Here is a 26,338-nt window from a genome sequence, read left to right as displayed (position 1 = left end):
AGAGCACTAACAGGATTATGTCCTTCAGACCCCTTCTTTACCTAATATAACAAGATTGGAGGGCCTGGATTTATTTTCCAGCTCCTCCAAACTCTGATGCACAGCCACATTTTCTGGAACATTTATGGGTTTGTGTGTGGGGGGGGAGGGGTATACAGCAACACTGCAGATCAAGTCTAAATTGCTCTCATGCCTTGAAAAGGTTTATTATGATCCTTATCAATTTGTTGTACAGACTCTTGTAAATTTTCTAATCTGAGGTAAAACAGAGTCAAATTTTTGATCAATGTATATAATGTACTTAATGTAACTCCATCAGAATGAAATAAACTAAGTTCAGCAGGCAACACTCCTTTCCTCTTTCCAGGAATATGTCATATATGATACAAACCTAGGAGCCTTTTTCTATCTGTGACATTATAGAATTATACATTCTGGGATATTTTTTTAATCTAGAATTTTACCTGAGAGAAATAGCTTTAAATACAACTTGTTTCAATATTTACAGCCAGGTTAATTTGAACATTAGGTACATCAATCTTTGAATAACTGAGTTTGAGGTCTAGCTTGCCAGTTCATCTTTAAATTCTTATTTTACAAAATAAATCACAGAGATGGTACTAACCAACTCTTACATGAAATGGCAGAGAGATTGTTATTTAAATGCAGGAGTGAATTTTGGGTTATTTCAGTATTTACTGAACACTTTCACTGCCAATTTCAGATGGGCCAAGTGGGAATTACAGCTGATTCCAAGCGCCTGCATATATTTAAAAGGGCAACTTGCAGATGTGCTGATTCAATGCATAGGATGCACAAGAAAAACAAAAAAACTGATTTGAAAGGATCACTACACTTTTTGTTTTTTTCTTTTCCTGATGGGTGATAATATTGGAAAGACAGTGAGGGTATGTCTACACTGCCCACCAGACCGGTGGGCAGCCATCGATCCCTCAGCGCTCTCCCGTCGACTCCTGTACTCCACCGCCACGAGAGGCGCAGGCAGAGTCAACGGGGGAGCGACAGCAGTCAACTCACCGTAGTGAAGACACTGCGGTGAGTAGATCTAAGTACGTCGACTTCAGCTATAAGAAAAGGAGTACTTGTGGCACCTTAGAGACTAACCAATTTATCTGAGAATAAATTGGTTAGTCTCTAAGGTGCCACAAGTACTCCTTTTCTTTTTGCGAATACAGACTAACACGGCTGTTACTCTGAAACCTGACTTCAGCTATGTTATTCACGTAGCTGATGTTGCATAACTTAGATCGATCTCCCCCCAAGTGTAGACCAGGACTAAGATGAAGCAGGAAACATACTGAGCTGCCAAACACTACTATTAAGCATTTACTTTGCTGTAAGTGATCCAAGAGTCATCAGACCAAAATAAAACAGCATTTTACAACTTTCCTCTAAGTCTTACTACAGTGTTTGCACTCCTCCAGTCAAAATTCTGATCCTGCACTCTTTATTTGCATTCCACTCACTTCAGTGAGAGCTTCTTCGGTTTTAGGCTCCTTTCTGCTGTGAAAAATTAGTATGCAAAATGGGTGCTTAGGATCTGCAGATTCATAACTTTAATAGATTTAGGACCATTATGATCATCTAGTCTGACCTCCTTCATAATACAGACCATAGAATTTTGTCAAGTAATTCTTACATCCAATAACTTGTGGTAGAATTAGAGCTTTGCTTTTAGAAAGATTTCAGACTGTTGCTCTAGCTAGTCACATCTTGATGAAGGAGGGGCTCTCCTCTATGCTACACACTCCACCAGAAAATATTTTCCTGCTTGGCAAAGACTTGTAGTAGTGGAATGATTTGCTGTGTTTTCAGTTCCAGTTGCATTGGTTGGTTGGTGTTAGCAATAAATCATTTGTTGTTTTTTTACTCTGTATATATTGCTACTTGAGGTTGGATTTTCTCTCAGATTCTTTTCTCCTGCAGCTTTGATATTGCTTATATCAGGAGTGGCCAACCTGAGCCTGAGAAGCAGCCAGAATTTACCAATGTACATTGTCAAAGAGCCGCAGTAATACGTCAGCAGCCCCCCATCAGCTCCCCCCACCCCCACTCCCAGCATCTCCCGCCCACCGGCAGCCCTGCCAATCTGCGCCTCCCCCTCCAGCCCTGCACCTCCTGATCAGCTGTTTTGTGGCATGCAGGAGGCTCTGGGGTGGGAGGGGAGGGAGTGAGAGTACAGCAGGCTCAGGGGAGGGGGCAGGAAGGGGTGGAGTGGGGGCGGGGCCTGTGGCAGAGCCAGGGGTTGAGCAGGGAGCACCCCCCCGGCATATTGGAAAGTTGGCGCCTGTAGCTCTGGCCCCGGAGTCGGTGCCTAGACAAGGAGCCGCATGTGGCTCCGGAGCCACAGGTTAGCCACCCCTGGCTTATATCTTAATATTTGTTTCTGGGTTAGTAGCTAGTGTCCTGATGCGTGTATCGTGTCCTTGCCATTAATATAACATGAAAAGGTAAGCAGACCATGTTATAATGAATAAAAAGGCAACTTTTATTGAGACTGCTGGACACAGTCTGAGTGCCGGTCTTGTCTCTGGCTCCCTAGCTCCCAGATTTACCAATACAACCTGGGCTGAGCAGTCTCTCCCCCCCACCCCCCCGCATGACGTCCCCATAAGTTCTGATCTAAAATAAAAGCAGTGGAATGGAGTAAGTAGCCAGGTGGGTAGATGTCTCTTCCTCTTCTCTCTCAATGAGCAGCCTGAGTGGGGATGTGGGTGGAGCTTCAGAGATACCCTTCCCCTTAGTCAATGAGGGAATGGCTTTAGGGCAGGAGGGAAGAGAGTCAGTTGGGGACCATTTGGGACCGCTCCAAAAAATGAAGTGCTGTCTAGCAGATGGTGTTGGGGTCACTCAGACAGGACTCTGTAATCCTGAAGCAGCCAGGGAATCACAAAAGACAGGGCAAAGATATAGGCTTCTCAAGGAAGAATTGGCAAAAAATTGGTGCTAGCAAAGGGTTTGAGGTTTTTTTGAGGGGGGAAGGGGTTGGAGGATGAATTGTGTGTTTTTACTACTTAAAGTTAATTTTTAGTTTTGACATCTGTAGAACAAGCTGACTGAATAGCTGAGTTAAAACTTACAAAGAACCCTTACCTTCCCATTTTGAAAAATACTACCTTGGTTTTTATATTGAATGCTGCAAGGGCTAGGCATTTTATATACCTCTGAAAATGTTTGTTGCTAAAATTTAATATCTGATGGTCTGTAATACAGAGCCAGTAACCATGCTCTGTTTGGTAAGGTTTGAACATCTGCTCTTTTAAGTTGTTTCGCTCTTTATTGTATACATAACTGACTAATTTCATAATAGACCACTACCTATTACACTGAGAAGTACTGTCTCCGTGTTTCCTTGTGCTCCTCTGTCTGTCAGTTTGCATCCACATGCTGTGTCTCTTTTCTTTTACTTAGATTGTAAACTCTTTGAAGTAGGTACTGTCTTTTTGTTCTGTGTACAGCACCTAGCACAATGGGGTTTTGGTCTATGACTCTCCTAAATGCTACCACCATACAAATACATAATAATTAAAATTATATAGTCTGAGTATCAAAATTCATAAGCATATTTTTAAATGTGCTTGTGCTTTAGGCCTGCTACTTACTATAAAATAGCAGGCCTAAAGCACAATCCAGTACCCATTGAGGTCAATAGGAGTAATTCCATTGACTTCACTAGTTGTTGGATCAGGTCCAATACTTGAAATTGTACAGAAAATCACACAGCATATGGCACATGTTGTACAGTATCAAATTAAACACATAGACACAGACAACAAGTGCTTCCTGATACTTGAGGGACATAATGTAAAGGGGAGGACACGTGACCGCCCCATGTGTCTCCTCTGGAAGGAACTTCCAGCCCCATCTCCCTGAGCCAGGGCAGCCAATCCCCCCAGGTCCTGCGGGGTTGGGGCAGGTCAAGCAGAAATCTGGGCGGGAGGCACTCTTTCCCTACGTGTCGTGTATGTGTAGACAATGTAGAATGAGTGGATAATATGATAATTTGACACTGATTTAAAGAGAAATACACACACAAGAGTCATTTACCTTATGATTTAATGGAAAAAAGAAAAGACTTCTTTATGAAGCTTTTGAGTGTCATAGTTCCCATAGTATGTTCCCATTGTTTAGGAGAAATAACAATTTGAATATCTCTCTTCCACCTGGATTTAATTAATGTTACCATCAGTATGCCCTAGTTGGGAATGGACTTTGTAAGCTTCAGTCAAGAATCATTCTTGAGTATCTCTATTCTTATTAACAACATAAAAAAACAATAATAATTGAAATATGTTTCTTCTTGGCCTTAATTGTGTTAAAGCTGAAGAATTTAGACAATGTTATGGCTTTTCAAATATTTTAAATAAATGCATATAGTAATACCTCTTACTTGAGCAGAATGTGCTGTTAAAATAAAGATAATATATTATTAACCTTAATCCCTTTTCTCTCCAGTTGATGTCATTCCAGTGCTGCTGTCAAACATGGGAAACGCTAGTTTAACAGCAGAAATAATTGCTACAATTTATCATTTCGTATCAGTATTCTAGACTACAAAATAAAGAGAATTATGCTTGTCTAACAAAAAGTCATATATGTTTATGCTTGCCTAATCATTTTTTCTTAAGAGTGAGGCTCTATTGTGTTTATTTTTTCAGTAATTCACTAGTCTGAAACCAGTGCTCAAAGATCTCATTCCTTATATAAATTTAAATAGCAACTCCACTTTGAGAGTAATAAGTCTGGAAAAGTAATTGCTTCTTTCAATGTGAAAATATAAGTTTGGCTTTAGGTTTTTTGTTATACCAAATAAAATAAAAGAGCTTATTTAAAGGACGTTTGTATCAAAATACAGAACTGGGCCCGGATCTGATTCCACTTATATGCCAGTTTCACACTGGTGTAACTGCTCTGACACTTTGGTGTGTGATCTAAATCAGACTCATGGATTTGTAAAATGCATGATATTTTGGGAAACAAAATTATTTTGAAAACAGCATTGATTTCAATGAGAGTGAGGTGCCTCTATATCTTTTGAGGATCTGAGCTGATGTTCTTTACTCAGAATAAGAATCTAAGAACATTATAAAGAAAAAAAACTTCGTCAGAACTTATGTCACCTAGGCCCATCCCATTTGATTAAATGCTCATTCTTCATTAGGTAACCCAGTCCATGATTCCCAGGAAAATGGGCTCACACCATATAAAACCAAGCAGGCTTCCGAAGTGTGAAGCAGATCTACCAAGAATGAAACATGTCCGGAAATGAAACATGCAACAGAAATCACCACATATGTCATTTGGTTTGCTAAAATGTTTGTGAAAATGTTTATGGCCTCATTTAAGTGACACTGGTCAGTAAGAAGAATAGATAACAACAATACCTCGTTCTTCTGTAGTGCTTTTTATCAGTAGATCTCAAAGAGTTTTACAAAAGGGGTCACTATCATTATGAATATCCATTTACAGGTGAGAAAACTGAGGAACAGGGAGATAAAGTGACGTGCCAAAGATCACCAAATATGCCCATGGCCAAGCTAGGAAAAGAACCAGGTCTCCTGAGTCCTAGTCTGTGATCTGTTCGCTTGGGCAAGCCACACTGCTCTGAAGAGAAGCAGAGTCAGATCAAGCCCAGATCAAGTGGGCATTAATTTTTCTACAGAATTAGAAATTATTTGAATTTTATGATGTAAGTCTGAAGCATCAAAGAAATATTAATTTGCATAAAAGATAACTAGTTCCTTCAAAATTCTACTGTTTTCATTAGCTAGGCTACCAGTTGAATTCCTAAATATAAGTATAACCCTTGGTTGAGGAGAACCAGCTGTGAAGTAGCTAGAAAAGTATTGGCCCTGGTAGAAGAATTTACAGAGGTGCACATTTTAATCCATATTAGTATTTATTAAAAGGTTCAGTTCCACTATCAGTCTTAAACTTTCATCTGACTGTCAGGGTTATGTTATTTGTTCTAAGTTGTCCATATAAGAAACTGAACATTCTAGTTGTCTTTACTTTTGGAGATTCTTTTGTTAGCCTAAAAGTGAGAGTATGTCCCATCACATAACTACCTCAGTTTCTCATGGCACTGTGGGTTCCATATCAAACTTGTGGTGTCATCTAAAAAAGTTAACCATGAGACCTCCAGAAATGTAATGAACCCTTGTCATGTAGAGGATGAGCAGAAAATGCCCATTTTCCTTTTGAGGCCTTGAGGTACTCAAGGTATGCCTAAGCTTAAGCACATGAATAGTCCTGTCAGGCCCATGCTCAAATCCCTACCTAGGGTCCCAGTCAGCTTTCAATGTCAGTTTAAAACCCTGGGCCCAGATTCTCAAAGGCATTTAGGGGCCTAACTCCCATTGATTTTAATGGCAATTAGGCCCCCAAATAACTTTGACGACCTGGGCCTTGGTCTTCATTTTTAAAACAATTAATGGATTAAGCCCCAGGTCCATCAAAGACTGAATTTTGATCCTCTGAGACAATGCTGATCATGAAGCACATGAGAGCTGGGGGCAAAGCTTTCTCAATCCAGGGGCTCTGGATCTGGAATAACCTTCCCGAAGAGATCAAGTGAACACAGTCTGACTACTTTTAGAAAACATTGCAAAATTTTCTGTGACACTGGATGACCAGGATCATCTTAGAGTATATTCAGGTCAATGCACTTGTGTAAACCAAAGTAATGGTTAGATGTATGAGTGTGTATTCAGATATTTAAACTTCATGAAAACTAGTGGAATGTTACGTGTATTGTTTTTGATTATCTGTTCCTGCCATAATGTAATAGCAAACATTTACATGATAAATACCCTTGTAACTAAATTACCCATCAAAAAATCTTGCGAAATGCTAATGAAGGATTTAAGGATTTGAACAGAAAATGATAATTTCAAAACAAGTGGCCGTTATGTATATGGTCGGTGGTCAAAAGTCTTAGTGCATTCCTCACTCACCATCATCAAAGGAAAAAGCCCAGGTGGGCAGGAACACGGTCTACTTGCTTTCTATGTGAAAATTCTAAAAAGAAAGATCCTTTATCTCTGGACTGTTTGGATTCTAACAGGGCAGAATAACTGAATGAGAAGACAAAGATTCCCCAGAATTATTCTGGGTAGCCCTGAAAGAACTTTTGGGAAACTGGCAGTTTATTACATTATTGCTACCATTTGGAGTTACAAACTGTGATTTACCTGTACATATATTTTACCTGCTTTAACATCTCAATAACGCTCATTCTTTTTTCTTAGTTAATAAACTTTTAGTTAATTTACTACAGAATTGGCTCCCAACGTCATCTTTGGTGTAAGCTCTGGAGTGACAATTGATCTGGGGTATGTGACTGGTCCCTTAGGACTGGAAGAAACCTGATGTGATGTGATTTTTGGTGTAAGTGACCATGATCACAAATGCAGTTTGTCTGGGTGGCAAGATAGGTTGGAGAATCTAAGAATACTGTCTGTGTGTGACTCCATGGTAAGGCTGATATAGTGGTCCAGGAGTTCACATTTGTAACTGGCTTGGTGAAATCTACTTATAGATCCAGTTTGGGATGTCTGCCCTTGTTTTCTGACAGTCTACTCTGAGACAGGCACTCACAGTTGGAAACCACTCCAGACAGCGTGACACTTTCAGAAAGCCTTTCCAGCATAAGTGAATTTTTACAGTCAACACTGTTTTCTATTCCCTGCCAGTCCCACCACTCCCAAAAGCCAACCCTCCTCCTAAAAAACAAATAAAAAACCCTAACACAAGCCAAGTTTTGATCCCCAAAAAAGAGAAGCGCCAGAGACTCCAATGCATCTGCTAACAACTTTGTTATTGCTACTGATTTTAGCTGCAAAACACGCAGATGCTACAGTAATGGATGGCAGTATAGAACCCTAAGGTAGATAGTCACATTTTGTGCCTGGTACCCTACACTTCATAGGGACTATTCAGATGCTTAAAGTTAGACACATTATTAAGAACCTTGCTGGACTGGGGCCTGAGTCTTGTTCTTTTTTAATCACAGTCTGAGGGCAATATTCTGATATTTAGTTACACCACTGTAAATCTGGACTAATTATTGAACTAACTGAAATCAGAATATGGGGCAAAACTTCAGCTGGTGTAAATTGACTTCGGGAGGTGTGACAATTTACACCACCTGAAGATCTGCCCCCTAGCTCACTGTTTCTGGAAATTTTGATGGGCTGTGCCTAAGCTGTTTATTTCCTTGTCAAACTGGACAAAATTCCTTGTATTTGGTTCTTACGGACTTCCTTGATAAACCTTATGGTCTCCAGTCATTTGGATGTCAAAATGGAGGGCAATTATAGTCAACGGGATTACTTTTGTGACTAAGAGAGACAAGGTCAGGCCCATAGACAGTGTTACCAATACTGAATATCACCATCTGAATGACCACACAGTCACAATAAATTTAAACTTCAAATAATTTCCGTATAAAGTCATTCCAAAATATTATCCAAACACTGACAAAGAGTAAGAATTTCCAGAGTTTTACCATGGATAGGCTTTTAAAAGCTATTACTATGAGTCTTAGGGGTGATACTTTTGTCTAGATTATCATTAAGAAAATGCATTCTGAGGAAGAATTACTGTAGGTAGTTTTGGACTGTTTGCCAGTGTTTATATAATATTATATAGTGCAGGTAGTTAATGTGATTGAAAGGATGTAAGATATAAATTCATTTTCATTATTCAGTCTTTGTTTATATCACAGAATTTTTTAAAGCTGCCAAGGAGAACACTCAACATATTGAAAAAAAGAGACAGGCAAAATCCAGGAACAAAGTGCTTTGTAATTCACTTCTTATTATAGCAGTTCTCATTAGGGCTGTTAAATTAGGGTTCTCTAAATATTTCTTTATAACAATATTTTAATGGGTTTATAAGTAAGTCATAAAAACATTTTTGAAACATGTTATATAAAGTCCTGTGGCTGCCAATTGTTCTTTAACAAGCATTTGACAAAAACAGATATTTTTCTAGACTTCTCTTTCCTTATTTATTTTTTGAACTGGGAAACATCTACACTAAAATTTTTAGCCCCGCAGTCTGAGCCCCATGAGCCTGAGTCAACTGACCCAGACTCTGAGACTCAGTGCTGCAGGACTTTTATTGAAGTGTAGATGTATCTTGAAAAACGTTTTCCTTTTTAATGTCCTTCTTCTTTCATCCTGTCAGATGCTTATTTTGCAGTCCTGACAACTGGGAAAAGTGACATAAACTTAAGTTCGTGTAGTACTTCCCTTACTACTGTTGAACCTTGTTACCTTCAGGGCTTAAATGATCATAATTTCCTGGAGGGCTCTCCCACTCATCTGGGGCATCAGCTGTGGCTGGTCTCTTGGCTTCTGTCCCACGGGGGAAGGAGGTAGGGCACCAGGGCTTCGGGCTTCAGCCCCATTGGGAGGGGAGAGAGGGAGGTGTTTACCAGGGCTCCAGACTCTGCTGCAGTGCTGTATGGGTAAACATGGCCTTAGTAAGTTTGCCCTTAGCCCTGTATCTCTTGAAGTCAATTAGAGTTTTGGGTAGCCAAGATATGCAGAAACCATGCTATCAACATATTTTCCATCTCATCTGTGATAGGGGAACCGGGGGGCCACGCTGAGATTGCTTAATTAGGGCAAACTGCAAAGAATGGGCCAGACAATCCCCCAAACTGATAGTTATTCTAATACTTAGCTTCACCAAGGTAGCAACAAAACAGCTTCTACAATATATTACTGGTTATCAAGAAGCCAAAAGACAGCTCCCATAAAGCAACCCAGCCTTAGGCGCCCACCTAGACAGCCTAGTCAAATATGATGAGGATTACTGAAAATCTTGTTAATCATATTAAAAGTTCTACCAATCTCCAAGGATCAGACACATTACCCTCCATGTTAATGAATATTTCAGCTCTTATCCAAATACACGCTTACAGCCATTTCTTATTAACTAAACTAAAATTTATTAAAAAAGAAAAGAGAGAGTATTGGTTAAAAGACCATTACCCATACAGACTTGAATAAAATTCTTAGGTCCGTTTCATAGTAGCGATGGTAAGCTTTAGAGCTGCAAAAAGTTCTTTTAGAATTACTCCATAGGTTCAGGATAATGTCCAATATCAGAGTGATCCTGAATGGAACTGGAGACCTCAATCTGTGATTTACCACAAACTTCAAAGAGAAATTAAGACAGTGATATCATTACATTTATAAGTGATTTACATGTTGATATCTTCTTTTGATATCTGAATTAACAGAATACAGCGATAGACAGTAACTGTTTGGTTACATTGTTAACCTCTAACAATATATATGTAAACACACAAAAACACAAACATTATCGACTAATATATCTCTAAAGGTTGAATCTGGGCCAATTAGCCTGATAGTTGTGCAACCTTTTCTGGCCCCATGTCACATCATCATTTCATTTTCATGTTAATAAATATATTGAACTACAACTATGCTATCTTGGATTTCTGGAGCATCCCACTGTTATGAACCTCTTTCCACAGTAAGAATTGTCTATGTATTCCTACTCTGTTTATATCTTAAGTGGTTTAATCTATCATAGGACTTTTTACAATATATATGTAAACACACAAAAAAACAAACATTATCGACTAATATATCTCTAAAGGTTGAATCTGAGCCAATTAGCCTGATAGTTGTGCAACCTTTTCTGGCCCCATGTCACATCATCATTTCATTTTCATGTTAATAAAAATATTGAACTACTTACTATATTGGCATTCTTTTCATGCCAATTGACACTAATGTGTATGTTTATAAACTATTTGTATATAATTGGGAAAGTGTGTCAAAAATTAGAACTCAGTTTTGCAGTTTCTTCTTGAGTTAATTTGTGCTGGACTAATGTAGACAGTGATTTTCAGTTTCAGTCAGAATTCTTTAAGATGCTGTCAAGGTTCCTTCCCCACTCTGAACTCTAAGGGTACAGATGTGGGGACCTGCATGAAAAACCCCCTAAGCTTATTTTTACCAGCTTAGGTTAAAACTTCCCCAATGTACAAACTATTTTATCTTTTGTCCCTGGATTTTATTGCTGCCATCACCAAGCGTCTAACAAATATAACCGGGAAAGAGCCCACTTGGAAACATCTTTTCCCCCAAAATCCCCCCAAGCCCTACACCCCCTTTCCTGGGGAAGGCTTGATAAAAATCCTCACCAATTTGCATAGGTGAACACAGACCCAAACCCTTGGATCTTAAAAACAATGAAAAAGCAATCAGATTCTTAAAAGAAGAATTTTAATTGAAGAAAAAGTAAAAGAATCACCTCTGTAAAATCAGGATGGTAAATACCTTACAGGGTAATCAGATTCAAAACATAGAGAATCCCTCTAGGCAAAACCTTAAGTTACAAAAAGACACAAAAACAGGAATATACATTCCATTCATTACATTATTTTATCCATTATTTTATCAGCCATTTAAACAAAACAGAATCTAACGCATATCTAACTAGATTGCTGATTAACCCTTTACAGGAGTTCTGATCTGCATTCCTGCTCTGGTCCCGGCAAAAACAACACACAGACAAAGAGAACCCTTTGTTTCCCCTCCCCCCCTCCAGCTTTGAAAGTATCTTGTCTCCTCATTGGTCACTTTGGTCAGGTGCCAGCGAGGTTGTCTTAGCTTCTTAACCCTTTACAGGTGAAAGGGTTTTTCCTCTGGCCAGGAGGGATTTAAAGGCGTTTACCCTTCCCTTTATATTTATGACAGATGCTGTGCCACTGAGCGAGAGCTATAAGATAAGATGCTAGTCCATAGTTGGTTCAGATTTTCAGTCAGTGCCCTGTGCCTTCTTTAGGTGATATAAAAGTATTCATTCCTACAAGGAGAGGAAAGCTCTATCACAGAAGATAAAACTAAGAGAAACTTATGAAAGCTCTTCTGTTCTGCTCATTTAGTGTTTCCATTTTGTAGCTAATTTTTCAAATGCTTCTTGTTGTCCTTTTTTTTAAGGGAGCAAATGTTAAATTCAAGATTAAAGGTAGAGGATGTCTCAGGAATCTTGATAACAGAAGCAAAACTAGATGTTCTCCCTTTGATAGTCATTGAAGTTATCCTCTGAGCTCATAACCATCAGGAAAGGACCCCAAATCCCTAAGAGATTGTGTAGCTCTCCTTGGATCATTCTTTAATTTGTAATCTTTATTTGAAAATATTTTAATAAACAAATTTACCAACTGAGATGTCTGGTAAACTTTTGGTAAATAATTCAGCTGCATCTGTCATATGTCAGAATGCCTGCCAATTCCTCATAAAATAATGAAATATACTTTCATGCAGGGAGAAGACTGGTTCTCTTTAACTATGATTATCACCAAAGCCCTGTTATAGGAATGACAGAAATTCTGGAACTAACATGACAGATCCTGCAGTCCTTCCTTACTCCTGGGGGGAATTCTGTGCCACTGCACACATGCAGAATTCATGTCTGGTGCAGAATTTTGTTTCCTGCAGAAAATACATTCTGCCCAAGAAGTGCTTCAGTTCTGCCTTTAACCCATCAGAGGTCACTGAGGCTCCAGAACTGGCTGCATTCGTTATAGCAGTCTGCCAGTGGAGCTAGGTTAGGAGACAGAATGGGGCACACGATGCTGCTGGGGTGGGTCACAGACTAGGGTTCAGAAGGACTAGTGGGGGGACAGACTGGAGCAGGGGCTCAGGAGCTAGTGGGGTGACAGCATTGAGCCAGGGGCTGAATGGGAGGGGGTGCCCTGGAGCACATGGGCATGGGGGGTAGGAGGGCTCCAAGGTCACAGGGGGATAGGGGTTCCAAGGCTACATGGGGGTGGGGGTCTCCAAGGCCAGATGGGGATGTGGGGGTGCAGGGGCACAGGGGCAGATGTGCCTGACTGAATGGGAGAGGCTCAGGATCAGCCAGGGTTTGAATGGAGGAGGCTCCCCAACTCCCTAACAATCCTGGCCCCTCCCCGAAACTTCCATACTTCTCCTACCCACACCCAACAATCCTCCAGGTTCACTCCCAAGCTCCTTCCCTCTCCCTCAGCTCCTCCATTATGCCTGACTCCCCCAAGCCTTTACACTGCTTCTAAGGGGTGCGGATATATGTTTCTGTATTGTAGTTTAAATGAATTACTCAAAGTTCTGTATTAACATGCATAATAAGGAATCTTTTTTTGTGTCTGTATTGTTACAGACATACTTGCTGACAAGTATTTTGAAATAAATTACCAAAATAATTGAAACTGGCATGTTTATATTGTGTTAGTTTGACAAATAAAATATGCAGAATTTTGCAGAATTTTAAAATGTGTGCAGAATTTTTAATTTTTTGGTGTAGAATTCCCCTCGGAGTACTTACTCTATCAGATTCCCATTAAAGTCAATGACCGAACTGAAGTCAAAGAGAATTTTGATTAACGAGCACAGGGCCCTGCATAAGGACTATTGTAGCTGAAGGTTTGACGCTCACTCTGATACTGTTTTATAATGGAATATATGTATTCCAGGCACTGAACAAATATATACCAGATTATTTTAAACTTTGATTAAATATTCCATAAAAGAATCTGCCCCTATCTTAGACAGAGAATACACTACTGATGTTAGTCGAGTATGTTTATAAAACTAACATGGCTGGAGAATCAGGACCTCTGTGCACATACCTGTTTTACAAACTTGGTAACTCAAAATTGCTACATGCTATTTAAAATGAATATGAAAAAGTAGTTGACATTATTTCCCAAGCCACATCTTCTCAATATAAAAATAAGTTATTGTCAACAGAAGGCTTCAATTTATGTAAAGCCAATATCTGTGAAGACTAATAATATATCTAAAATCAAGAACAGAAGCATTGTCAAATTCTCTAAACTAGAGTATTAAGCCTTGTAGTTATTCGTAGGGAAATCTAGCTTTCATGTTCAGACATCTATTAGATAAAATATATTACTTTTCATAAAGAATAGTCTTTGCAATAAGAGATCTTTTCTGCCTTAATAATTCAAAATATATGATGCAATCTTTCCTACATTCTGCAGACTGCATCTATGGTATTAGCAAAAAAAATTTCATTACACAACAGGAATTGGTTATTTAAAATAAAATATGAAAACTTGTCAAGATATGGTGCCATGTTTCTTTGCAGTGATTTTAATATTTCTTAAAGTTGATGAAGGTGAATCATTGACAGAAATTGCCCTTTTTTCTATTTTGTAATTTTTGTAAGACCTGATATGTTGTCAGCTTCATCAAAACATTGTGGGCCTCATCAATCCTTACTCACACATGTAGTCCTATTGGAGAAAATAACAACAATGATATACTTGCATGATTGGGCCATAAATGAGATTGTTAGAAATAATTTTTCTATAGTGTACTGTGAAATGTTGAACACCTCTGAAGACAGGTTGAGTATACTCCACTTCCATTAAGCTCTATGGTAGTAGAAGGTGCTCAAGCATCATCTCATTGAATCAAACATCTATTTTCTGAAGGAAACCTTCTTTCAAACAGTATTTCCACCAATATTTGAGACTTCATCTTGACACTTCATATGTTACCTTTGCCTCTGTCTTCTAAAGATGTTCACATCCATTTTTAATGGACCGGCAAGCTGTACACAGCAGTGACAAATGTCTGGGGTAAAAAATAAGTGCCACTTTGCTTGACAAACATTTTATTTTTAAGACAGTTAGGGAGGATTCAGCCTGGTTGGACCATTGTTCCCACTGATCACTTTATAATCTATCAGATTATCTCACTTGAAAACAACATTTGGTAGCAGTGGTGAGACATGCTCTCACTGTGCAGAAATGGGGACACATCTAATTCCAAAAGAGAGAGAGAGAGACTGTGACAAAGTAATGAAAAAACTTGTTCATAAGATTAGAGCTCATAGGAAAACAGGATAACTATCCCATTTAGACTGCTTGTTAACGATTCTGGGTAGTGCTGATTGTTGTCTTTTTTAAGTCAAATTTTGGTTTGTTAAAGATTATTGAATTTCATTCTTCAAGCCACCTCCCCTGGCCTTCCCAACACCTACTTCTGATTTCTTATATTGTGTGATACTTTGTCAAGTTTTAGAAGGAAACTGAGGTACAGAATGGCTAAGGCTATGTCTACATTACAAGAACAACAAACGCAGAACTACAGCGTGGCAGGCCTGTATTAAACCAGACAGTCCTGCTTTTCTAGCGTTTGTCCCCTATCTGATACTCAGACAAAAACAGATGGGGTCCAGTATCAGCTGGGGGACATTCTTTTGAAGAGCGTGCTGCTCCCCTCCATGCTGGTGTGACCTTGCATGCAAAGTCATGCGGGGTTGGGGCAGGGGGCAGGGGTGCAGTGGCATGCTTTTAAAAATGATGTTCCCTGTGCAGCATGATTGCAGATGTATCAAGTGGAGGGTTACCTTACATCCAGATTTTCCCAGATATGGCCTCCTTTTTGGTTCTCTGTTCTCTGTCTGAGCAGATTTTTGAAATATGAAGAAAGGTCCATGATTTTTTCTTGCTCGTCCTTTTTCCAACATTGTTTCTGGTAGAATTGCAATTCCTGGCATGTCCTAATTACGGTGTGTATGTTTACTGGTTTGCTACCCTTACGTCTGCACTGCTGCTGCTAGCAGCGCCGCTTTCAGAGCTGGATGGCCGGAGAGTGGCGGCTGCTGACCAGCCGCCCAGCTCCGAAAGCAGCACCACTGCCAGCAGCAGCGCAGATGTAAGGGTGGCATGGTATGATATTGCCATAAAAATTGAACCCTCTTTCCCCCTCCAATGCTCCCCGGTAGTGTTCTCTATTTGGGAACTTGAAGTATGGTAACCCTAACTGAATGTCCAAGGTCAGGCCAGCGGGGGCCATTCCCAGAAGTACTGGAATGTCCCGTATTCCAGGAATATGTGAGGTCAGTCACTGTAGCTGCATCTATGCTGCTGTAGTGTAGACACTTCCTTTTTCAATGGGTGGAGGTTTTCCAGCAATAGGCTGTAGCTACAGTGATAGAATAATTCTTCCTAGGCCTGGCACTTGGGGCATAAAATTTTTCACAGCTCTGACTGCCATAGCTAGGTCAATCTCATTTTTTATGCCAGGCCTAAAAGTCTTGCGAAAGACTCAGAGGAAGTCAGTGGCAGAGCTAAGAGTACAGAGTAGGCCTCCCAATTCTAAGCACCCCAATGCTTTAATTACCGTGTGGTCCCAGCCCAGGATGGCATGCAAAGCCCAGGGATGATACGTCATGGCTTTGCCATGGGGTGCTGTGGTGAGGCAGTAGGCTTGTAGGGCTCAGGAAAGTGTAACACAAGACATAGGAACAGTGTGTGAGGCAGGTGGGGTGGAGAGCACCCTGTCATGGTGACTGGATCCGTAGGTGGAACACATTGGTGGTGACACTCGTGAATGCTGCCATCCGTGCTGGGGGAGCGGGGTGTCTCTTATTCTGGACAGCAGGTGGGGCTGGGAGCCTGTCCCCTGCTCAGGGGCTGAGGGTGAAATACTGGCCTTTTGCAGTAGAGTCTAGTTTTGCCTTTGGTATCGCCAGGCCAGCACTCATGTCACCCTGTCTTTATGGTGGCCTGGGCTAGAGCAGAACGACGCGGAGGAAGGCCCGGAGACCGGAACTCTGCTCTGGGGAGCCAGTTTCCAGCCGGAATCCGCAGCCGAGCGCCGCTTTCCGCTCCCTTAGTTGCCTGGTAACGCCGTCAGTGAAGTAGCGGGAGAGGGGCAGGAGGGAGCGAGGGTGTCTCCCTGAAATTGGTCCCGCTACTACGGCCCCCCCGCTGCGGCGGCGAGGAGTGTTGGCCGGGCACAAATCTCTCCGGTGTGCGCCGGGATGATGCTGGAGCAGGACACTGGGCTCTCCTTGGCCATCGCTCAGATCGTGCAGCGGCTGAAGGGCTCCAGCCTCCACTCCCAGCTGGAGCGGCAGGCACGGGTGAGCCCAGTCCCCGGCCCTTGGCTGTCCTCCCCTCGCTGCCTGCCTGACCCGCTCCACCCCCACCCCCACCCCGTCCTTCCATGCGTCTGTCTCCCTTTCTGCTTCCTTCCCCCACGGCCTTTCTCTGTGTCCCTCTCTCCGTCCCGCCCCTCACCCCAGCCGCTTGTCCTCCCTTCCCCCCTTGGCTGGACGCACACGGCCGGCACTCGCCCCTGACACTGCTGTGCGGGTGCCGCAGGGCGGCATGAGCGTGGGAAGCCTGTGTGTGCCCAGAGGAGAGGGAGTCAGACCTGCCCTAAACCTTTCACTCTTCTGCAGGGCCAGGAGACTCGCTGCTTAACTGTCAGGGTAGTAATATCCACTCCCTCTGGGCAGGGAGGATTTTGCTGTGTGTATTAATAATATGGTTAAAGTCGCACTCATTCAAATTGCTCCACCAAATGAATTGGGTCGTTTTTTAATCCTTAATTTGAGATGCAAGTTTTTTTTAACTCCCTCTCCTCCTGCGGTTTCCCCTCAGAACATAAGGATTTGGTGAAAAGGAAGGAAAATAAATGAAATATGCACCAGAAAGTGATGCTGTAATAATTGTGATCCTTTGTTCTCACTGGTTTCAGAGAAACAGCCGTGTTAGTCTGTATTCACAAAAAGAAAAGGAGTACTTGTGGCACCTTAGAGACTAACCAATTTATCTGAGCATAAGGTTTCTCACTGCACTCTACATCTAATACGTATCTCCTTAGTGGACATCCTGTCCTGTGGATTGTTTGAGGTGGAACAGCCACAAACATTATGGCCTGAATTGAATTTGTAAATTTGTAGCCTAAAATTCCCCCCCCCCAACCTCTTTTTCTTGTGCATGACCTCTTGTCTTATTGTTCATGGCAATATCTGTTTTCATGATCCTATTCTCTGTAGTTTCTTTTGAGAACTTTTATTTACTTTACATTGCTTGTTAATGTCTTGATTGTTTTCTTGTGGGCCTTTCTGTTTGATTTTTTTTTTTAAATAGGCTTTTTAGAAAATCTCGTTTAAAGTAAGCAAGCTACATTTCTGGTTTCTTTATAGCAGCTTATTTTACACCTGTTCATTTCTGAAGTGCATTATTCTGAGTTAGGGCCCTGATCCTGCAAACACTTACACACATGCTTAACACTTTGAAGGACCGTGTTTGGTCATTCCTTCAGGTTAATAATTTGCATTGCCTATATTAGTCTGGATTTATTTTAGAGATGGTTATTTAATAGGACTGGCTATATAAATAAATGCTGTCAACCTGAAGATATTGTAAACAAACAACTTTTTTATGTTTCTAACAGCCCTTAGATTGTTAATACAGAAATAATTTTAAAACTCCAGTTTTTGTTACTATCTTTTTTTCTTTATACCTTTCTCATGGCTTGGTAATAAAATCAATAAAGTCAATTTTTAACTTTTTTCTAGTTTATCAGTTTTATTTTCAGGTTCTTAGTTCTGGGTTTCAAACTTTAAACACATTATGAAAACATTTATTTTGGTATTATGTTTTATAAATTTTTTTTAACAAAATTTAAATTGTGGACAATATTTTAAATTTACAGTGTCCCTATTGTTGTACAAATGATGTTTTAGTGGATAAAACAAATGGTTATTTGCCTTACTTTAGTTAGTATTCCTGTATTAGACAAGTCTATGTTCCGTGGCTGTCCACTTTTGACTTCCATGATTCAGTGCTCTATTGATTTAATTTATAGCTCTCAAATTGTTGGGTTCTGCATGGGATCATGCCATTTCACTTTTATGTCAGTGTAGGCTTCCGACAGGATTATGCGTTGGACCCTGTATTATTTTCTTTATGTCTATTAGTGCTGTCCCTGAGTTTCATTGTTATTAAATAGAATTGAAAGGATTAGATTTTTATTGATAAATGTCCATTTCGATGTACACACACAAACTGACAAAAAAAATTTCCATCAATGATAAAGGTAATTTACAGATAGCCAAACTAAGAAAAATGCTGCTTGCAAACTTGTTAGAATTTGATTTAATTATATTTACTTTGTATATTTTGACATATGATGCTGACAATTTATGTATTATAAAGTTTGAACTTTTTGAATCTTAACATTTTCTGTCATTAAGTAGTTGTCTGACTGGCCATTGTCTAGCCTCCTCCATAATTTCCCACAATTGTGAAATTTAAATAGATAAAAATAAAAAACTTAAACATAAAAACCTGTATTAGCAATCATATAAAATTGTTAAATATAATTTGTCTGCTGTTTCAGATCTGTATCTTCTGCTCTCTTGTTTATATAGATAAGTAAATGAATATAGTGTTGTAAGTGCTATGTAGGTCACTACCAAACACAAAAGAAGATTTATAATCTAGATATATAAGTGAAAACCAACAGTACAAACAGAACAGAACATAATGGCCACATTCATTCACAGAACAGGTGGATTTTAGAAGTTTGTGGAAGGAGAAGGAAGGAGCTTGGTATATATTAGTAGAGAGATTATTCCAATCATATGGAGAAGGTAAAGGAGACAAATTGGGCAAGAAGAAGGCAGATTGGCCAGAGTTTAAATACTGCGAGTACTTAGGAGATGAAGGTAGAGAGATGTAGAGTAGGATGAAGCTTTGTAAAGGTGAAGAGAGCAGCTTGAACTTGACATTATTTGATGTCTACCTACAAAAACATTTCTAAATGTGATTAGCTGGTTTTGGGGATTTGTAGTTTAAATTAATACAGACAAAGTTGAGGTAGTGTTTCTTGGCCCTGATTGCTATTGTTCCGTCATTTATTCTTGCTTTTTAAGAGGTTACCTTTGGATCCTGGGTTTTTCCAGGAATATGTGCATTCTGTTTGATCCTGAGTTAATTTATGAACCTCACAATTATCCTCCCCTTACAAACACTATAGATCTCACTTGTTTTATCTTTTCTGACAAAGTTCTGATCTGTGTTCAAGTTTTCTCTGTACTGGTTGGTTGTAATGGTTGCTTTTCGTGGGGGCCGGGGGGAGGCATCCAGGCCTTCTCTGTTTTGTTTTTGTGATTTGTTGAATTTTGTTGTTGTTATCTCAAATTACTGCCTAATCAGACCATTATATTGGCTAACTTTGAAGCCGCAGATCGTGTACAAAATCTTGCTATTCTTATGCAAGGCACCTCAACTCCTATTTATCTCTGGAACATGATCTATGTTCTGGTCTGCTTGTTAGTTACATTCTGTTTCTGACCTGAACATTGCAGTATAAATAAATCTGTACTAACTGCAGAATTGAACATCTCTACATGAAACCAATTTTAGATAAATCTCAACGATATTGAGATCCGTTTTGTTGCTGATCTAAATTCTTCCAAGAGAAAACTTAACTTTATTTTAGTTACTTTTAGCTCTTATTTGTTTTTAAAAAATATAAAAAATCACTTTGGGAGTTCTCTGTAAATAACATTGTAAACCCTCAAATCACTCAAAATCCATTCTTCAAAATTTTGTATGCACGTGCATGTACAATGTCAGACAAATGTCAGGGTGTAAATCAAGATTTGTGTCCACATAGTGTCCCCTTAAAATTAGTGTCCAGAGTTTTTTTTTAGAGTTAGTGATATTTACTGAGCCTAATTAAAACATTGGGGAACTAATATTTAAAATAACAACAAAATTCTTGCTATACTCATTAATGTTTTTACTTTTTTTTTTAGTTCTAGCAGGCAGAGCTCAAAAAGAACGGTTTCTGTTGTCAACTTACAGAACTTTTGAAAAAACTGGGTTTCTTAAGAATGATGTTTATGAATGTTGAGTCTTTGGACTCTGAGTAGAGATACCAGTCGGTTATGTTTTGGGTACAAGAAGGAAAAGGGGACTGTAAAGAAGAGAAGACTTCTCCTTTATTTCTTGAATTTTCATGTATGTTATATTATTTATACCATTTAGGATAATTAAGTTGTCAAGCACACAGTGGAAACAGCAACTTGTTTTACTGGACTCTTCAGCATCAAGTTGATGTGAGAAGCTAGAGACCTGCATAAAGATTCAGAGTTATCTTTGATAATTCACTCTGATCGCAGATTAACTTTAACCCAAGAGTATTAAAAAGGTTTGAATATACCTCTGAGCCACAGTAACTAGAGGGTAGGGACCGAAGGCTAGATTCACAAAGGAGACTTAAATTAACTCCTAAGTGCCCCTCCTGCCCACTGGAATTCACAGCCCACAGTTTGGCACCCAGCCTTCCCATACAGTGCATGGGGAGAGTTAGGCCTGGTCTACACTACGAGTTGATGTCGGATTTAGCAGCGTTAAGTTGAATTAACCCTGCACCCGTCCACACAACGAAGCCATTTTTTTTCGACATAAAGGGCTCTTAAAACTGATTTCTGTACTCCTCCCTAATGAGGGGTTTACTGCTGAAATGGACGTCGCTGTTTCGAATTAGTGTTAGTGTGGACGCAATTTGAAGGTATTGGCCTCTGGGAGCTGTCCCACAGTGCACCATTGTGACCGCTCTGGACAGCACTCTCAACTTGGATGCACTGGCCAGGTGTACAGGAAAAGCCCCTTTTGAATCTCATTTCCTGTTTGGCCAGGCGAGCTCATCAGTCCCAGAATCAAAAAAGAGCTCCAGCATGGACCGAACGGGAGGTATTGGATCTGATCGCTGTATGCGGAGAGGAATCCGTGCTATCAGAACTACGTTCCAAAAGACGAAATGCCAAAACATTTCAAAAAATCTCTGAGGCCATGAGGGACAGAGGCTACAGCAGGGACACAACACGATGCCGTGTGAAACTTAAGGAGCTCAGACAAGCGTACCAGAAAACCAAAGAATCAAACAGACGCTCCGGGACAGAGCCCCAGACATGCCGCTTCTATGCTGAGCTGCATGCAATTCTAGGGGTGGCCGCCACCACTACTCCACCCCTATCTGTGGACTCCAATGATGGGGTATTCTCCGCCATGCCTGAGGATTTTGCGGACGGGGAAGATGATGAGGAGGACGAGCTTGAGGAGAGCACACAGCACACCGTTCTCCCTGACAGCCAGGATCTTTTTATCACCCTTACTGAAATACTCTCCCAACCCAACGAAGCTGGAGAAGGGATCTCTGGTGAGTGTACCTTTTAAAATATAATACATGTTATAAAAGCAAGTGTTTTTAATGATTAAGTAGCCCTGAGAACTTGGGATGCATTCGTGGCCAGTACAGCTACTGGAAGAGTCTGTTAACATGTCTGGGGGTGGAGCAGAAATCCTCCACGGATATCTCCATGAAGCTCTCCTGGAGGTACTCTAAAAGCCTTTGCAGAAGGTTCCTGGGGAAAGCAGCCTTATTCCATCCTCCATGGTAGGACACTTTACCACGTCATGCTAGGAGCAAGTAATCTGGTATCACTGCATGACAAAGCCTGGCAGCGTATGGTCCCGGTGTTTGCTGGCATTCAAGCAACATCCGTTCTTTAGCTCTCTGTGTTATCCTCAGGAGAGTGATATCGTTCATGGTAACCTGGTTGAAATAGGCGAATTTAATAAAGGGGACATTCAGAGGTGGCTGTTCCTACTGGGCTGTTTGCCTGTGGCTGAAAAGAAATCCGCCCCACAGTTAGCCATGTGGTGGCAGTGGGCATTGGCGCTGAGCTGTTTGCGTTTGGCTAGCAGGGATCTTCCCTGATGCCAGCCACACGGTGGGGTGAGGGATACAGCAGTCATCCCAGAGAATTGGATAGCGGGGGCGGGGGGTTAGTTTGGTTTCTGCTGCTGCATGTTAACAGGAAAACCGCAGCACTAAATGGCCAACTCAATGTGCTTTGCTTGGTATGGGAGCGGAGGGGGCTGCTGTTATGAAGGTTGCAGAAGCCGAAAGACTATGGCTTACCATGGCCGCCTGCAAGCCGAATTCTGTTGCCCAGCCCTGCGTGTGTGATCTAACACCAAAGCCGCAGGCACTCAATATAAGATGCAAAATGCGACCTTGTACCAAAATCACATGTGCTATGTAATGTGAATAGTGGTGTTCACCGTGAGAGAGTATAGCCATTGTTCTGTAAAATGTATCTTTTTAAATACTTTACTCCCTTTTTTCCCTCCAGCAGCTACAAGTGTTTGAAGCCTCCGTCCTCTGTCCCAAAGGCTATCTCAGATAAGGCGGTGAAAAAAACGCACACGCAATGAAATGTTCTCTGAGCTCATGCAGTCGTCCGGCACTGACAGAGCTCAGCAGAATGTGTAGAGGGACACAATAACAGAGTACAGGAAAGTGGCCGATGAACGTGAGGAGAGGTGGCGGCAGGAAGATCAGAGGAGTCATGAGGCAACGCTGGGGCTACTGAGGGATCAAACGGACATGCTCCAGCGTCTTGTGGAGGTTTATGAATGGCAGCAGGATCACAGACTGCTGCTGCAACCTCTGTTTAACTGCCCTCCCTCCTTCCCAAGTTCCATAGCCTCCTCACCCAGATGCCCAAGAACGTGGGGGAGGAGGCTCCGGGCACCCAACCACTCGATCCCAGTGGACAGCCCAAGCAACAGAAGGCTGTCATTCAAGAAGTTTTAAAGTGGCCTTTTCCTTCCCTCCTACCCTACTCTCACACCCCACCCGGGCTATCTTGTGAGTTATCTCCCTATTTTTATAATCAATTAATAAAGAATACATGTTTTTTAAACAATAGTGACTTTATTTCTTTTGCAAGCGAGCTGTGATCGAAGGGGGGAGGGCAGGTGGCTTACAGGGAATTTAGAGGCAACCAAGGGTGTGGGTTTTCATCAAGGAGAAACAAACAGAAGTGTCACGCAGTACCCTGGCCAGTCATGAAACTGGTTTTCAAAGCTTCTCTGATGCGCAGCGCTTCCTGCTGTGCTCTTCTAACTGCTCTGGTGTCTGGCTATGCGTATTCAGCGGCCAGGCGATTTGCCTCAACCTCCCACCCCGCCATAAACATCTCCCCCTTACTCTTACAGAGATCGTGGAGCACACAGCAAGCAGCAATAACAATGGGAATATTGGTTTCACTGAGGTCTGAGCGAGTCAGTAAACTGCCAGCGACCCTTTAAACGTCCAAATGCACGCTCTGCCATCATTCTGCACTTGCTCAGCCTATAGTTGAGCAGCTCCTTACTACTGTCAAGGGTGCCTGTGTACGGCTTCATGAGCCCGGGCATTAATGGGTAGGCTGGGTCCCCAAGGATAACTATAGGCATTTCAACATCCCCAACAGTTATTCTCTGGTCTGGGAAGTAAATCTCTTCCTGCTGCCATTTAAACAGACCAGAGTTCCTGAAGACGTGAGCGTCATGAACCTTTCCCTGCCATCCCATGTTGATGTTGGTGAAACTTCCCTTATGAGCCACCAGTGCTTGCAGCACCACTGAAAAGTACCCCTTGCGGTTTATGTACTGGCTGCCCTAGTGGTCCGGTCCCAAGATAGGGATATGCGTTCCGACTATTGCCCCACCACAGTTATGGAATCCTATTGCAGCAAAGCCATCTAGTATGACTTCCACATTTCCCAGAGTCACTACCTTTGATAGCAGCAGCTCAATGATTGCATTGGCTACTTGCATCACAGTAACCCACACAGTAGATTTGCCCACTCCAAATTGATTACCGACTGACCGGTAGCTGTCTGGTGTTGCAAGCTTCCACAGGGCTATTGCCACTCGCTTGAGAGCAGCCTTCACAGTTCACATCTTGGTATTCTTGCGCTACAGGGCAGGGGAAAGCAAGTCACAAAGTTCCATGAAAGTGCCCTTACGCATGCGAAAGTTTCGGAGCCACTGGGAATCATCCCAAAGCTGCAACACTATGCGGTCCCACCACTCTGTGCTTGTTTCCTGGGCCCAGAATTGGCGTTCCCCAGCATGAGCCTGCCCCAGTAACACCATGATCTCCAAATTGCTGGGGACCGCGGTTTTAGAGAAATCTGTGTTCATGTCCTCATCACCGCTCTGCCGTTGCCTCCTTGCCTGGTTTTTCAGGTGTTCGTTCTGCATAAACTGCACAATAATGCGCAAGGTGTTTGGTCATAACTGCTGTGGTGAGCTGAACAGGCTCCATACTTGCCGTGCTATGGCGTCTGCTCGGGCAATCCAGGGAAAAGGGCGCAAAATGATTGTCTGCTGTTGCTTTCACGGAGGGAGGGAGGGTTGACTGACAACATTTACCCATAACCACCCGTGACAAATTTTTGGCTTCATTAGGCATTGGGAGCTCAGCCCCGAATTCCAGTGGACTGCGGGAACTGTGGGATAGCTACCCACAGTGCACCGCTCGGAACGTTGACGCTTGCCACGCTACTGTGGACACACGCTGCCGAATTAATGTGCTTAGTGTGGATGCATGCACTCGACTTTATACAATCTTTATACAAAAAGCCAAAAATTGACTTCTGTGAAATCGGAGTACTTTCGTAGTGTAGACATGGCCTTAGACCCTTAAGAAAGGGATTCTCAGAAGCCAGGAAACTGAAGGGGCAGCTGCCTATGCCAGCTGCAAGTGAAATGCAAAGGAAAGGGAAAGGCTGAAGGCTTAGATCCTCAAAGAGGGTTAGGTGCCTGACTGAAAGGCTGGAGAGCACTACTTCAGATTTTCAACCATGAACCCTCTCCTGGAATTAGGTGCCTAAGCCAGGTCAGCCTCTCCCTCACAAAAAATGAGAGGGAGAGACACTCCTCCCCCACACCCACTATAGCCAATAGCTCAGTGGTCAGGGTACTCACTTGGAATGTGGGAGACCCATATTCAAACCCATATCTGATTTGGAGCAGGGATGTGGACACAGGTTTCCAACATCTGTAATGAGTGCCTCACCACCAGTCTATTGGCTGTAATGGAGTGGGTCTCTCTCAAGCTCTTCTGTTAGAACTGTTCCACTGTATATAAATAATTGAAATATTTATTGGATCAGAGAGAGAGAGACCCCATATTCCGGGAATTAGGACACTCACCTGTGATATGGGAGACCTGGCTTCAAGTCAGTGCTCCAAATCAGGCAGAGCAGCGATTCAGACTGGGGTTTCCCAGATCCCAGGTAAGTGCCCCAACCAATGGGCTGTTGAATAGATGGAGGACTGACACACTTGCACACTTGCCGTCATTGTCTTTTGACAAGGGTCTTAATCCACTGAAAAATATGGTTCCGTTGAAATCAAATGCTTTGTGACATTGTGTCAAGTTTGCAAAAATTTTGTTTAGGAGAAAAATTATGGGGAAAAAGTTCCTACAATGTTGAAATGCCCTGTTTTGACATTTTTGGAATGAAATATTTTGATATTTCATTTTGAAATGACTTTTTGCATTTTTTGTATTATAATAAAGTCAAAATCAAAATGAAATGTTTTGATCTGAAATAATTTGTGCCAAACTTTTCTTTCACAGAAAATTATGAAATTTTCTGGTTTCAT

The 26,338-nt window shown here is 41.5% G+C and overlaps 2 protein-coding genes across 6 annotated transcripts in view; both read left to right on the top strand.

Moving 5' to 3' along the window:
* Window positions 1-16,742: 16,742 nt before the first annotated feature.
* TBC1D19 (TBC1 domain family member 19) overlaps window positions 16,743-26,338 on the top strand; it is a 111,706-nt gene continuing 102,110 nt past the window's right edge. For all 5 annotated transcript variants that reach the window (XM_077815776.1, XM_077815775.1, XM_077815774.1 and 2 more), the window contains exon 1: window positions 16,743-16,950. In XM_077815776.1, the coding sequence (XP_077671902.1) occupies window positions 16,849-16,950 (102 nt within the window). In that variant the 5' untranslated portion in view covers window positions 16,743-16,848. The remainder of the gene's footprint in view (window positions 16,951-26,338) is intronic.
* Window positions 20,962-23,534, top strand: LOC144263656 (uncharacterized). Its single transcript, XM_077814607.1, has 2 exons — window positions 20,962-22,049; window positions 23,029-23,534. The coding sequence occupies exons 1-2, from the start codon at window positions 21,470-21,472 to the stop codon at window positions 23,043-23,045; spliced, it is 597 nt and encodes a 198-aa protein (XP_077670733.1). The 5' UTR covers window positions 20,962-21,469; the 3' UTR covers window positions 23,046-23,534.

The sequence above is a fragment of the Eretmochelys imbricata genome, chromosome 4 (genome assembly GCF_965152235.1).
Source record: "Eretmochelys imbricata isolate rEreImb1 chromosome 4, rEreImb1.hap1, whole genome shotgun sequence".
NCBI classification, from domain to species: Eukaryota; Metazoa; Chordata; order Testudines; family Cheloniidae; genus Eretmochelys; species Eretmochelys imbricata.
Note: the sequence above shows the minus strand (reverse complement) of the source record. Positions and strands in the feature narration are given on the sequence as shown.

Excerpts from the sequence above, each read along its gene's own strand:
- LOC144263656 (XM_077814607.1), top strand. The coding sequence starts at position 21,470 with ATGCACTGGCCAGGTGTACAGGAAAAGCCCCTTTTGAATCTCATTTCC.